General features: G+C 42.2%; 1 protein-coding gene across 1 annotated transcript in view; it reads left to right on the plus strand.

Annotated features, from left to right (window-relative positions):
- PPP1R14C (protein phosphatase 1 regulatory inhibitor subunit 14C) overlaps positions 1-14,797 on the plus strand; it is a 42,528-nt gene extending 27,731 nt beyond the window's left edge. Inside the window, exons 2-4 of the mRNA XM_035108767.2 lie at positions 10,747-10,830; positions 11,240-11,272; positions 13,494-14,797. Of these exons, the coding sequence (XP_034964658.2) occupies positions 10,747-10,830; positions 11,240-11,272; positions 13,494-13,568 (192 nt within the window). The 3' untranslated portion in view covers positions 13,569-14,797. The remainder of the gene's footprint in view (positions 1-10,746; positions 10,831-11,239; positions 11,273-13,493) is intronic.
- The last annotated feature ends 536 nt before the right edge of the window (positions 14,798-15,333 follow it).

The following is a 15,333-nucleotide window of genomic DNA, read 5'->3' on the forward strand; positions in this document are numbered from 1 at the left end:
AGCTAAGAAGCAAGCGAAGCATGGCTGTTAAGGCACGATTAGCACACACTGTGACACACAGACAGCTATTGTGGCTTGGAGTAGATTTACATGTTCATATGTATATTCATATCAGGGGGAGGTTAATACAAAAGCAGGCAGAATGTAGTCAGAATTCAATGAGAACAGCAAGTGTAATGAGCTCCCATTGGCCTCTGGAGTTGATACAGGTTTGTAATTAGTCCCTGCCTGCCTCTAGTTTTCATTACCACAGTTGTCTGTGCAGGTCCATTGGACTGATTTCCCTCTGTAGCCCAAGCAAGCCCTTAAAAGTGGTTTGTATAAATAGGGCTGCTTATATAAATAGGAATTGCGCCAATGGGACAAATGGCAGTCACTACATGTACTTTCTTATTCTCTCCCCCCGCCCCACGGTGCGGAAGCAGAACACTGGCAGTAGAATATCTGATTTCTGATGGAGATGTAGCTTCCCCCTGTGAAATGCTTGTTGATTGCATTGTGATGCAAGGAATTTGAAGTTGTGCTCCCCCCCCCAATTCATTTTGAGATGGTGACACTGCTGCTATGATACAGCTGGTGTAATTCAATATGAAGCTGTCACCTTTGTGCCAGAGGCAGAACATCATGGCATGGGGCATAGCAGGCTTTCTGGTGTATGCAGTGCTGTAAGCAAATGAGTGACTTGAGACCTTATTGTGTGTGTGTATATATGTGTGTGCACATTTTCTCCTGTCTGGACCTATTAGATGTTATCTGCGACTTTGCGTATTTGTCTCCATTTACAAGGGTTGCAAATGCATCCTGTTCCATAGAGTCTCCACCCAAGCCACAGCATTCAGTTATTTTTCACAAACATACCCAAACAATCCAGAACTTAAGTTTTATCCTGCATAATACGTCAATTGTGGAAATGTCCTCACTGATAGCTGACCACTGTCAAGGTGCAGGTTTTTTAATCTCAAGATTTTTAAGAGAAGGGGGAAAGTATACCCTGAATTGCACACTCAACAAATGTGTGGAAAATACTTGGAAGACTTGGAAGATCAGAGTAATAGGATGTGGAAACAAGATCAAATGAGCAAACAAGCAGACAGTGGGACAATAATCACCTTTTCACCTAATTTTTCTTGAGATGGAGAGAGCAGGAGATGGAGTCGGCCCAGTGGTTTTCAACCAGTGTGCTGTGGCTCCTTGGGGTGCCTTGAATGATGCTCGGGGGTGCTGCGGGCAGCACTGGCCTCTGTCCCTCTTTCCCTCTTTCCTTCTCTCCCTCCCCTGATGCCCTCTCACATCTCTGCCTCCCAAAGACTTGCACAGCTGTTTGTTTCAGCATCCCTGGCTACACGCTCCCCAGGTGAATGATTCCTCTGGGACTGGTCGGGGGGGGGGCTGGTTGGCAGAAGCTGAGGTGGCCTTGGAATAAGCAACCAAGCAGGCAAGGGAGCCCAGTCCGCCAGCCCTTGCTGTTGGGAATGGACACACTAGTGGGAGGCCGGGCAGGCAGGCAGGTCCCGCGATGGCTTTTCTTGTGTTAGCTGTGTGCAAGGCCTGCCTGGGAGCTGAGTGCCCAGTGCTGAAGGGGAGCCTTTCTGCCACACAGGCCCGGCAGCCCCTGCTGCTGCCACTGCTGCCTCCCAAGGTAATGTGCTGGTCTCACATTCACCTTTGGCCAGTCTCCATTGGGCCACTGAGGCTGGGGGTATCCTCATCCCAGGCCCCTATGTGGCAATGTGAGGAGGCACCTCTTTTGGGGGCAGGAGGGGCAGCTCAGACACCAGGGGCAGCAGCACCGGCTGCCAAGAGGACTCCCAAGGACAGGCATAGGCAACCTTTGGCTCCCAGATGTTTTGGAACTACAACTCCCATGATCCCTGACCACTGGCCCTGTTAGCTAGGGATCATGGGAGTTGTAGTTCCAAAACATCTGGGAGCCAAAGGTTGCCTATGGCATGCCTGCCCAAGGAGAAGGGAATGGAGAGGAAGCTGAGGAATCACTCCACAAGGGTGTTCAAAAAAGGGTGAGAAGCTGCATGGATTGGGGGCAGGTGGTTTTTGCATCGTTTTTTTCTTTTATAGCCCACAGCTGTTCTACCTTACCGTCCGTACAGGAAATATGTCTCTCCCTGGCAGAGAAGGTTCTATGACTTCTTGGTGATGTAAATGCTTCAGTGATTCATAATGTCATCCTTTTTGCTTTGGTGGCAAAAAAGAAAAAAGAAAAAAGAAAGAAGACCCTGGACAAGATAGCAGTGAACTGTAAGGGAGACGCAGAGATCTAAATAGAGACCATTATTTGTGGCACGACACCCCTTTTGCTTGTACTTATTTTTGATTCAGATTTGTCATGGCCAATCAAGTTATTTACTTAAAAGGGGACAAAGTTTTTAACCTTTAAAGGGTTCACCATTTCTTGTGCTAAATGTAAGTCAGTAATAATAATAATAATAATAATAATAATAATAATAATAATAACAATAATAATAATAATTTATTATTTATACCCCGCCCATCTGGCTGGGTTTCCCCAGCCACTCTGGGCGGCTTACAACAGAAAAATGAAATAAAATAATTAAACATTAAAAGCCTCCCTAAACAGGGCTGCCTTCAGATGTCTTCTAAAAATCTGGTAGCTGTTTTTCTCTTTGACATCTGATGGGAGGGTGTTCCACAGGGCAGGCGCCACCACAGAGAAGGCCCTCTGCCTGGTTCCCTGCAACTTGGCTTCTCGCAACAAGGGAACCATCAGAAGGCCCTCAGTACTGGACCTCAGTGTCCGGGCAGAATGATGGGGGTGGAGACGCTCCTTCAGGTATATTGGACCGAGGCCATTTAGGGCTTTAAAGGTCAGCACCAATACTTTGAACTGTGCTCGGAAACGTACTGGGAGCCAATGTAGATATTTCAAGACCGGTGTTATGTGGTCTCGGCGGCCGCTCCCAGTCACCAGTCTAGCTGCCGCATTCTGGATTAGTTGTAGTTTCCGGGTCACCTTCAAAGGTAGCCCCATGTAGAGCGCATTGCAGTAGTCCAAGCGGGAGATAACCAGCGCATGCACCACTCTGGCAAGACAGTCTGCAGGCAGGTAGGGTCTCAGCCTGTGTACCAGATGGAGCTGATAGACAGCTGCCCTGGACAAAGAATTGACCTGTGCCTCCATGGTCCAGAATGACTCCCAGGCTGTGCACCTGGTCCTTCAGGGGCACAGTTACCCCATTCAGGACCAGGGAGTCCTCCACACCTGCCCGCCTCCTGTCCCCCACAAACAGTACTTCTGTCTTGGCTTCCGGGTTCAGCGCCAGCGTCGATCGGCGGGGTTTCGTCTCGTCTCCGAGACGGCCCGTCTCTGCTAGGAGTGGGGAGGGCAGCGAGAGCAACGCTGCGCCCCTTAGAACCTCGGGAAGGGCGTCCCGAGGGCAATTTGCTCGGCACAGACCCAATCCGGACTCCCCAACTCTTCGGCTAGCTCTAATAAGAGCTCCGGAGCGAGGAGGGTAGAAGTCGCGGGGGCCATTTTGAGCGGCAACGTTATTCTAGCAGGGAGAAGCTTCAAGCCGAAGGCGGAGAGCGCTGGATTCTTCCGAAAATAAAACGATTGGAAAAGACTGTAAGTAACCTCACGATTTGGATTATAAAACAATTTGGTCTGGGAGAGAGGGGAGAAAAGAGGAAGCCACCCCCCCCCCCACGGCAACAAAGAGACAGTAAATAGAAACCCGAAGCCATAAACAGAAGATTTGTAATTCAAAAGGATCCCTCAAAGGCATCAAAGAGAATATCCCCTTTGATGCAGGGTGAAAAGGGGAGAGAGACTGTGGTTTATGACTGCCCTGCAGCAATGAGGTAAAGCCTAAGAAAAACCTTTCTTTCCCTCGGGAGCCGGCAGCCCAGGCAACCCAGTGAGTTGATCAGGATTTATAAGTCAATTTTTACTTCACTTTGTATTTCTGGACTTTGTGGAATTTCTTTTTTGGCTTAAGTGCTTGTGAAATGTGAGTTCGAACTTTATTGTTAACAAGACTTGAAGAATGCAGCCAGCTTGTTAAAATGGAGTCGAGAAAATAAACTGTGATCATATTCCACCCCACGTGATAAGTTTTGACCTTGGCAGGACTGAAATATGTCAACAAAAAAGTGTTCCCCTGAGTTCCAGCGGTCTGTTTTGACCTTAATGTGGGAAACAAGAATAGAGTTATGTCAAGAGGAGACACGACGACAGGAGTTACAGCAGAAATTTCAGGAGGTGATGGCGGAATATGATTTTTTGGGAGATGAAGCTTTTGACACTGAAAAAGAGGAATGTGAGAATGACAATGATGGGGAAGGAAAAGATGAAGATGAGGACTGTGATGATTCAACACAAAATGAAACACACCATGAAAAAAATGATGACTCTACTCTACAAAAAGTTGGATGGAGTGCCCTGCCTTTGAGGGGGGCACGATTGGTATTATTGGAACTCCAGAACGCCCACAGGGAAGAAGGAAAAAATATGCAGAGAAGAGAAGAAATTCAGGGGTCCTGTATGGTGGCCTGGATGGCAAGAGACTGTAAACAGGGGGTGGGGTGAAGGGAAAGTGATGTTGTGATTATAAGGATGGATTAACAGGTTTATAACTGGTCTGCTGATTTTGGAATTTGCTGGATTGGGGGGGGTGGAGCCGGTAATCGGGGATGTAAGGTTAAATTGAGAATAGTTATAGTTTTAAAAGTGAATGGATTTTGGAAAATGTGAAAATATGGAGGCTTATAGAGGGAGAAAAAAAAAATTAGGCACGGGAAGAGAAAATGGGAGTTTGAATTTTCAGTGATTTGAATATTAGATGAAAATGTTAACAATTGATTTATAAGTTGTATAAGATACAAAGGTGTATTTTTATAAAGTAAGAAACTGTTGCAGATGATAAAAAAGGGATGAAAACCGGGGAAGGGGGGGAGGGGAAGCCCATAAAATATGGTTTTTCAACTATGAATGCAAGAAAAATTTTTCTGTTTTGTATTGTTTTTTTCTTTTTCTTTTTTTTTCGCCCTTTCTTTTTCCCCTTTTTTTTCCTATTTCTATTTTTCTCTTTTTTTGGTATAACAATAGATGGTTGGATGGATGTCCTCCTGCGTACTGCCCTGGTTTGCTGGAGCTTCCTGGTGGCAGGGGGGGGCTTTGGGGTCAGGGGAGGGGGAGGAGGACAGAAATCCAAGCATAAAATGGACCATTTCTGACTGTTCACAAACATGGGATACTTCTGTGGCAGGGGAGGACCCATGTGGGTGGGTAGGAAGGAGGTGGAAAAGGGGTTTAAGTATGTACCGTTTTTTTTGTTTTTTTGTATTTTGTAAAATTAATAAAAAGTATGTTACAAAAAAACAAACAGTACTTCTGTCTTGTCAGGATTCAACCTCAATCTGTTAGCCACCATCCATCCTCATCTCACTTTTCAGGCCGAGGGAGTGGGCATCATGTGGGTCAGCTTTCCGGGTCTTGTGGCCAGCATGACTAAACCATTTCTGGCTCAATGAAACACCATGATGGAACCCAGAGTGCACGGTGCAAAGAATCCTGTGCTTCTAAAAAGTAAAGCTACTACAGAAGTCCTGGTGGTCTTTACTAAAGAAATAATTTAAATGAACATTTTCTAAATATTCCAGACTTTCCCACTTACCAGATTTGAATGTCACAGTTCATGGAAAAGGATTAAACTTTGATCAAGAGAACAAAAGCTCTTAATAATTCCACCCCATCCTAAATGGTAATCTTTCACCAATTAATTTTTCATTCTTCAAAATCTTTATAATATAAAGCACCCTTTTAGGTTTGGTACTAGAAAATGGTCTAAAAATAACCCTGGTTGTTAATAGTAAATACTTAATAGTAAATCCAGACATTCATTCACACAGCGACCTGCTTGCTGTTGCTTGCCCATGACAAAGTCTTTGAATGGAGCATAATGATTTGCAACTCCTGTCATAATTGCAGTCATTCACTGCAGCAAAGTGAAGTAATTGACTTTTCAGCTGTGCTGATCCTTTGCAGTAGTGGTTCTTGTAGCAGGAAAATGTGCATAGTACCGGTAGCTTGCTGAGGTGAAAGCTCTGATCTTTTTCTTCTAGCAGCCACAGGAGTAGCTTGGGACTAGCTGGGATGAGACAAAAGCCTGGATAGCCCAGTTGGTTAGGGTGTGGTGCTGATAGCGCCAAGGTTGCAGGTTTGAGCCCTGTATGGGACAGCTGTATTGCAGGGGGTTGGACTAGATGATCCTCAGGGTCCCTTCCAAATCCACGATTCTATGATTCTATGAAAATCCATCTTTGGACAAAGGAAAACACTTAAGCTCCGTCTCTGAGCAGACAGGCACATATGCTCCTTAACAATCAATCCATTTTTTCTGGCTACACAGAAAAAGCAAGGTTTTTTTTTCATATCAAGTGGCCCAAAGCAAGGTGTGTTTTATCTATTCAAAATGTGTGTGCAGAGTGCAAGTTCTCACCAATAAAGTGGGTGGGATGGTGGGGAGTAGAGAAACAGGAGGTGATGTAAATTAGTAAAATACGTTTTATTTAGGCATGAGCAGAGAATCTGTGGTCCTTAGGGTTGCCAGACTCAATAGTGGACAGGACTTCTGTGCCTTTAATTGCCCTGCTCTCTTTTGAGCCTGGAAACCTTAAAGAGAAACCAGCAGACCCTTTGCTTGGAAATTTAACAAAGGGTCTGCTGGTTTCTCTTTAAGGTTTCCAGACTCAAAAGAGAGCAGGGCAATTAAAGGCACAGAGGTCCTGTCCTCTATTGAGTCTGGCAACCCTAGTGGTCCTCCATAGGTTGTTTTGCTACAACTGTCCTTCCTCCCCCAGATAGCATTGCTAGTGATAACCTGGAGGGCCACAGGTTGACCACCTGTGGCTTGGGTCCAAAGTCTTGGATGAAAAGAAGGCCACTTCTGCTGGACAACAGGCAAGTTCCTAGTTTCAGATTCACCATTGCTCACTGCATCCCCATCTGTTGCATCACTTTTAGTTCTGGAGTGTCACCTGACCTCTTGAGGAATAGCTTTTTGAGGAGCAGCAATGGGAAGGAGTTCAGGAAAGCCCAGTTGTGTGAATGGAACTCTATCCAGATCCAAATTAGAATAATCTCATGGGGGGCAGTGATCAGTGGAAAGGTCAACACTTCCTTTGAAGTAGAGGGAAGTGATACTTCTCAAATACTGTGGTTTTGCTTTTGCTGGCATGAGTAGGCTTGCTAAGACAATGATTGGTGTCAGTTGTGCACACTTTGGTTTTTTATTTCATGTTTTTAAAAATAGGCTTATGCCAAACATCATACATTAAACTTTGCCATTAAAAGCCTAATTAAAATTCTATAAACGAATCTCTTCCCCCAAAGTGGTATGAGGAGAGCTACAGTAACTGGCTATTGTGAAGAAAGGGTATTTCCTTTCAGTCGGATGAATAATCAAAGTAGAGTGGTAAACAGAAGAGACATTTCTTTGCTAAACAAATGTCTATATTTGTGTCTGGATACCATCAGACCTCTAAAAAAAGATGCATGTAATTTAGAAACTGTGTTGTTATGAAAGACTTGTCAGCATGCTGTAGCAGCAGTGGTAGAAGCTGTCATTCTGTAGAACAGTTTAAAATTGTAAATGGGCCACAGACAAGCTACTTTTGTTTCCTTATGAGAAGAAGGAATTGCGTCATATAGCACAGGTTGAGACGATAAAGAAACTAGGTATTAATAGTGCTCGGTGCAACATAATATTTTGATCAACAATTCCTATTTCAATATGAACATTGCATGACAATTTTAGTACAGTATATAATATAATATAATAGGTAGCTGACACTGCATGTGGGTCTCCAAATATCCAATATGCAAATAAATTATTATCTACTGTGTCCCAGATGATGCTCATCAACAGCTCTCAACATTCCTGACGATTGACCACGCTGGCTGGGCTGGTGGGAGTTGGAGCCAAAAAACACCTGGCTCTGGTTTACTCCATAAAATATAAAGTGCCACACTCCTAAGAGGGACCTTTCCCTTGGCTTGGTGAATTGCCTGGTGGCAGCTGAGCTTCCAAGTAACCAGCGCCTGATTCAAGTAACTAGCAACTTGGAATAACTACTTTTTCAACTGGATGCAACTGACTTTTATTGGGAGATGTTCATAAAACTTGTACATTTTATAAAAGTGCAAATGCATGAGCAAATGGTAATCCAAAATACAAGACAACATACAACTCAGATGCAGGATTGTTATGGGTTGAAATCTGTTAGCCACCTTTGGGGAAAACCCCTGATTAGAGCTGAAGCCTTGATCAAAGGGTCAAGATGCAGCATTATTTGGTGCTTTCTTAAATACGGTAGTATGGGGACGCGGGTGGTGCTGTGGTCTAAACCACTGAGCCTAGGGCTTGCTGATCAGAATGTTGGCAGTTCGAATCCCCGCGATACTTTACAAAACTGAAAAAGTACTGCCTCAACAAATCCTCAAATTTAAGAATCCTCTTAACACAATCTGTCAAGAAGTATGGTTTACTGTATGTTTCCTCTCCCTGCTTCTAAACAACTCCTACAAACTCCACCACGTGTCTTTCATGCTTTCCTTATGCCTTTAATTTTAAAGAGTTGTGTTTGAAGTTAATTGCCAAGCACTTCAGAGGGAGCAAATTGTAAATATTTCTGGTGGGCCCCAAAGCCCTTGGATTCAGAATAATTGCAGCCATCTCTACAATTGCAGGAGTATTCAGAGTAGCCCAAGAGGGACTGAAGTAAAGGAGTTGATTGCAAAAGGGATGGATGAACTTATATTAGTCTTGGAAAACAGAGTAATGCCAAAAAGTGTTTTTTTTAAAAAAGTCATTACCTCCCCTTCAGTGATGCTGAGAGGACTACAACAAGAATTACAGTTAATGTCATCTTCTTACCAAACATTTGAGCAAACTAAACAAACCTTCAAACCACCATCATACTATTTTTGTTGTTCTAAGATTACTGACTCCTTTTTATAACCCTTTTTTAATGACAGGGCAGATGTCTTGATAGACTAGCATGCTGTCATCTCTCAGATGTAGTCAGTCTTGACATTTTTATTTTTTTAACTTATGAAAACAGAGCTATTGGGGGGAGGCATACAGACGACAGTTTGTAAACTAAGGGTATGGTCCAGCTTCTGTTAATGCCTGTTGGGCATATGGGAAGTTTGTCTCAAGGTTGAGCGAAATGAAATGGAGTTTGCGCCTTGGTACCAGCTGGGTTGCACCCAAGAGTGACTTTTAGGCAAATAATGTTATGACTTGTTTTGAATCGGTTTAATGGATTCAAAGTCTTTATATCTTCTTTAAATAATAAAAAATAATAAAAAAGCTGCCCATCTGTTGGTGTAGAGGAGCTCACACCGACATACAGGCTGTTTCAAACTGTCTCGTTCTTGTACTAAGGGGCAGACCTGATCAGCCCACAGATGTGGAGAAACATGAAGATCCCTCCAGATGCAAGTGTTTGAAGGCTTGTGGGAAATCTTCAGTCACAAAGACTAGAATTGTAGCCTTTTTCTCCACAGTTTACCTTGACTTTTGTGTGTGCATTTATTTGGCTTTCTTGGCTGGTTTTTTTTCGTAGTTAGTCCTACAGAACAAATATTTACCATACTAATGATTTCTTTTCTGCCTTGAAGTATTCCACAGATTGTCTGTTGTGAAAAGAATCTGGCCACACAAGAGCTCTAGCCTTTTGGTGGCTTCCTGGTGTCTAATCAATTACTACCAGGGTGCTTTTTCCTGTTTATAATGGTAGGTAAGAGAAGGGAAAGAAAGGAATTGAGTTTCTACCTCCATGGTAGACCGATGGTCACACAGCTGAACAAATCTCTCTTTTAGCTCATGTCCCAATTCTTCAATGAAACCCAACTCTCCCCAATGCCATGTTTATGGCAACTTCCTTGCCAGCCTGGTCTCTCTTCATAGGGCTGGTAAATGCCCTCTTCACAACCACAATGTGCTCTGATAGCAACACATTTAGATTAGCATTAACAGGCAAAACTAATCCTTTAGCTTCAAAGGTGTAAAATTAAATGTCCTAACCAGCTGTTGTGACCTCTAATTAGGCTTAAATGTATCCTTTTAGGATCTGAATTCATGTTCCCAACATTTGATTTAGGAATTATTGCTGGAGTTTATTGCTGATTTGAATGATTTACATAGCTTAACGTTTTTATTGATAATTTTATTGTTTTATTCTCTTTGTAAATCGCTTTGAGGATTATTATTTTTTTACAATCAAGTGGTATATAAATTTTATGAAGTTTAATATATATATTTTGGAAAGTGGTTTCAAAAAAATTCATGGGCAGCCCCTGAACATTATCAGCTAGTATTAAATAAAATAATAAAAATCATGCTGTAGGAATTATCAAAATGGAAATACATTTTCTCTCTCTAGTTAAGCTGCTCCCATAATGTAGGTATGCAAATCTAATAAATAATATAAGTAAAATAAAAAGTCACATTTTTTTCTGGAGCTGAAATGAAGCGGGAAAAGGGAGGTAACCCTCTTGAATACTTTGCAGGTCTCTCCTTTAGTCTGCTTCTCTTTACACCTGCAAAATTGCATTATTTTTTTTACCAGGGCTAAACAGGGCTGCCTTCAGCAGATGGTAGAATGAGGTGTCAATGTATGTGTGAGAGATTGCCATTCAGCTTTTTAACCTGGCTAAAATGAAATTGAATGATATAGTTTTGAACTTCCCTTTTTTCCCAGGAAGAAGAGATGCCCGATGTAGAAATTGACATTGATGACCTTCTTGATGCTGCTAATGAAGAGGAGAGAGCACTCAAATTACAAGTTAGTTTGATTTTACCAACTTGGGACAGCAATTAAGATACATGGGCCACCTAATTAGATCTTCACTGTCTGAATCGCAAACCTAGAATAATTTTCTGTACAGAGTTTTTGGGGTAGGTGTGGAGGTTACTGCTGCAATGTAGAATAGTCTTTTACCTCAATCCCATTCTAGGTATAACTTGTGAGAAATGAAAGATAAACCCTTAATTGTGGAGTAAAGTAATATGAATCCAGGCATTGATTGCAGTAGGTAGAACTTGTTTAACTGTTTCCCCTAGACTATGAAATACTGACATAGAAAATGTCTATTCCTCAGCAAGTGGTGGTTACTTTGAAAGTGTCCAATCCTTAGATGCAAGAAGGAAGACTGCCCTTATAAAAACCACTGATGCTCTTATTTTATTTCTAGGAAGCGCTTGTAGATTGCTACAAACCCACAGAGGTAAACCAATCTTATACTGTTTTAAATTTAAGAACATGACAATAGTCTAGTGTGTACAAATCAACTTGTCTTACCCAAATGAATAAACCTGCACAGATAGCTATAATCTAGTTCCATGTTAATGGCGTTGTTTGAATACTTTGCCGTTATACTTTTGGCTAGATAGTTGGATCTCAAATTGTGTTAAACCACACTGCCCAATGATCTCCTCTGCCAGGTTTCAAATCCTTATTAACTCAGGGCAGCTTCACATGTGGCTGTGAGAAGCACTGGTGTTCTTCCTGCAACAAGCACATGCTGGGCAGACATTGCACACATATTTAAAATGGGTGTGTATGCTCATCACTGTAGTTGCATGGGGAACGTGAATAGATTTTCCATAAATGTGTGCAGTGTTGGTCCATGTCGACATGTGTTTAACATGTAACCTGTTTGTTAAAAGCAACAGTAGTGGACTACTGATGGTCTTCCTGCAACAATCCTCTGTTGCAGTTACTAAGTACAAATATTTGCATCTACCTGGCCTTGAATTGATCCTTGATGTAAAGGGTAAGGGGATGAAGGTACCGTATGTAGCAAATAGAATTTTCCTAGTTGTTCCTTGTTTAAGGCAACTGTAAATTTAGCATGAGCCTTTTGTTGAGTCTTATGAAATCTACCACCTGAAAAATATAACAAACAGAACAATCCCTGTGGAATGAAAAATTAACTGTTGTGGAAGGGCCATGAAGCTTGTGTTGTGCATCCTTCAGTTTCAATCCCTGGCATCTCCAGGTAAGGCTGGAAAACATCTCCTGCCTGAATTCCTGGTGAACTAATCAGCATAGTCAATATTGAGCTGGATGGGTCAGTGGTCCAAATTATTATATAGCAGCTTCCTGTGTTTAGTAACTTGAAAGTGTGTTGTGCAGCTGCACATAGCTGCTTGGGTGTTTTCCGTGTATTGTAAAATAAGGGCATTTGAGACACCAGCTTTTATACTGTGCTAAACAAGCAGACTGTATATACTTGTCAGGTTGTTCACTGCTTCCATGATTCCTTTGTTGCTTTCTAGCCTTTTTGACAGAGGGAGAAAGAGCTCTCTCTCTCTCTCTCTCTCTCTCTCTCTCTCTCTCTCTCTCTCTCTCTCTCTCTCTCTCTCTCTCTCTCTCTCTCTCTCTCTCTCTCTCTCTCTCTCTCTCTGTCTCTCTCTGTCTCTCTCTCTGTCTCTCCCCCCCCCCAGCAGTTAGTCATCTGTAAGAAATGAATGACACAATGTTTTGATGTGGCTGCCTTATCTTAAAAGTAAGCTTGTTTAGTGGATGCCAGCAGCTAAAAATACCTTTCTGGGCATGTGGCATCAACCTGGGGAAAAACATACTTTGCAAGCAGCAGGGAAAATCTCTGACCTTCTGTGTGTATGGTATGTGAGCAGATTCAGTCAGACTGAAACAGCCAATCTTTCATACTACAGTATTGGAGTATTGCACTAAACTTTGCCACATAAATCTGTTGCCTAGAAAGAGGCACTCTGGCTTTACAAGCCTCCAGGAAATGTTTGGGTATTGTAAATGACTAATGCCTCTGTACTATTAATACACACACTGTCCTTTTCCCAGTAAGCAGGCTAGAAATAGAACTCTCTGAAACTTCACAGCAAAGCAGAGAGTGTTTAGTGATGCAGGTGCCATTCATGTTTGAGCAGGAGATGTATACAGTAGTCTTTTGATTTATTCAGATGGAACTCCAAATGGGGGACAGAAACTGGCTCCTTTAGAAGTCAGTGCTCATGTTTCAAAATGCATCTCCACAGCAGGAATATACGGAGATGGCTAGAAACTTAGTGAATGTTCTCCGCTGGCAGGTGGGAGGGAAGTGTGTGTGTGTGTGTGTGTGAATGGGATCAATTTCCCTCTGCCACCATTGTGATTGAGAGAAATGGAGTGGGGAGGAGGCATTAGGTCTGGGCAAAGTATGCCCTTTGGTTGCAAGTGGGGTCACTAGGGGAGACGTTCCCCTCTTCTGCCACTGACAGTCTTTTTCTGGGTTCCCGCTTGTGCAACTGTACTCAATCCGGATCCCTGGGATTTTGAAAGCAGCCTTTTGTTAAAACATGCATTTCGGAGTCCATGGCCTTTCTTGCTTTGAATGTTGTGTTAGAATGAATGCATGGGTAGGGGTTGCGCTTTCTTGGTGTTTTTTTTTCTAATGACACGTTTCCTCCAATTCTTTGTTTTTGTAGGATTTTATCAAAGAACTGCTAACTCGGATAAGAGGGATGAGAAAATTGAGCCCTCCTCAGAAGAAGAGTATATAACTGGAAGCAGAGCCCTCTTGAGAGATGTGGCTGCTAAAGTGGGACTTTCGATAGATCAACTTCTAGTTCTTTATGAGCAATTTATTACTTTTTGGTTGAGTTCTGACATTTTAATGAATTTGACGACTTCTGTTTTTCAGGCTTTTTTTTAAAGTGTCAGTTGTTTTTTTATATATATCATGGATATCAACAATATGGATGCTGCTTTTACTACCTGAGGATGCTCAAAGTGGGTGGGGAAACGCCAAATTTAGAAAGACTTCCGCTGTCCCAGACAGCAATCCTACCTGATGAGTTCTGTATAAAACTACTAGGGGGTGCTCTTCCTTGGCGACCATTTGGGTTGTTTCATTAAGTTGTGCACCAGACTCATGGATGTTAAGGTTCTTGTGCTTATGTACATAAATTATCGAGTGAGTGTTACGTTTTGCTTCACATGGTTGGAAGGGAAATGTGGTCTAGTTAACAATTTAAATGAAAGTTGTAGCAGATGTGATGTTGGTGGTGGGGGAGGGAGGCAATTTGTTAAGTCAATGCTGGCACTGTTTCTAAATGCATTTAAAGCATTGGGGTGAATAGACTCATTCACAAAGCAACATATGAGCAAGCTAGGGGGTTTCAAGGGCTTAATTTTGTAGACTTTGAACTTATTTTTATTGACTTTTGATGCTTAGCCAGATCATCTCCTCTTCACCTCATGGTCTGTTAGGATTGTGTTAACCTACTGCCTAAGGGTCCGATGCAACAGTGAGGGAAGGGTAGATGCCATTTGAAGGTTTCCACATGAGGAAATGCAAGTGAAACCAAACAAAACAGTGTAATATTGGCCCAATGCAGTTTCTTCCCACCCTCTCTTCTTGTGACAAGAATATTAGACTGATTCTCCAACTTTGGCATCAAACTTGGTAGGGTGTGTGGGTGGTACTGGTTCTTAGTTGTGAAAGCCGGAATCCCAAACACTTCAGGAAAACATTCTAAATGTTTCACAAGCCACCATCTGCTGGTAGATGCTAGTCTGGCATTTTATATCAAGGGTGCTCTGAACATATTATTTTTTAAAAGAATAAATACATGTTTGTGGACTTTATGTAAACTGGCAAGCTTTTTAAAATGTATTTAATTTTGTAATGTTTTATCAATGACTTTATTTACCAGATATTTACTCAAATAAATGCAACAAATTGGGGCTTCGTTTTACGTGTATTTTAACCAATGGCAGAAGTGAAAGGTGTTCTTACTTTGCCAATCTGTTTTGAGTACAGAAGCAACCTGATAAAGTTGTGTTAACTCAAGTTTCCTTACAGCATTCCATTGAAAGAAACTATTGACCAACTTACTTTAAGGCGAAAGATTCCAGTGTGCCCAGGAAAGGTGTGAAGAATGGACCTTAATTGCTTTTTAATGTATAGCGGTGATTTTTCTTCAGATTTAATTTTTAAGATTTAAAAAAATGGCATATGCCTATTACAAAGGAAATATGCCAGTACGTTTAGTACATTATAAATAGCTTACATGGTCATAATTGACCCACAGGGCAACAAGATGTTATACTTTTTTAAAGGAATGATTGCTACCTCATGCCACATGTATAGTAGTCCTCTTAAAGTGTGCATTGAGGGCCTGGGGTGTATGTCCAACCCCTTATCTTCCATGTTGAGACACCTACATGGTTAAGGCTCCTCCACACATCATTTTATTGTGCCTTCATGATGAGTTGTGCTCTTGATGGTGTTGGGCCTGTTTTACACGATCCTAATTTCAATAC

The sequence above is a fragment of the Zootoca vivipara genome, chromosome 3, assembly GCF_963506605.1.
Source record: "Zootoca vivipara chromosome 3, rZooViv1.1, whole genome shotgun sequence".
Taxonomy (NCBI): domain Eukaryota; kingdom Metazoa; phylum Chordata; class Lepidosauria; order Squamata; family Lacertidae; genus Zootoca; species Zootoca vivipara.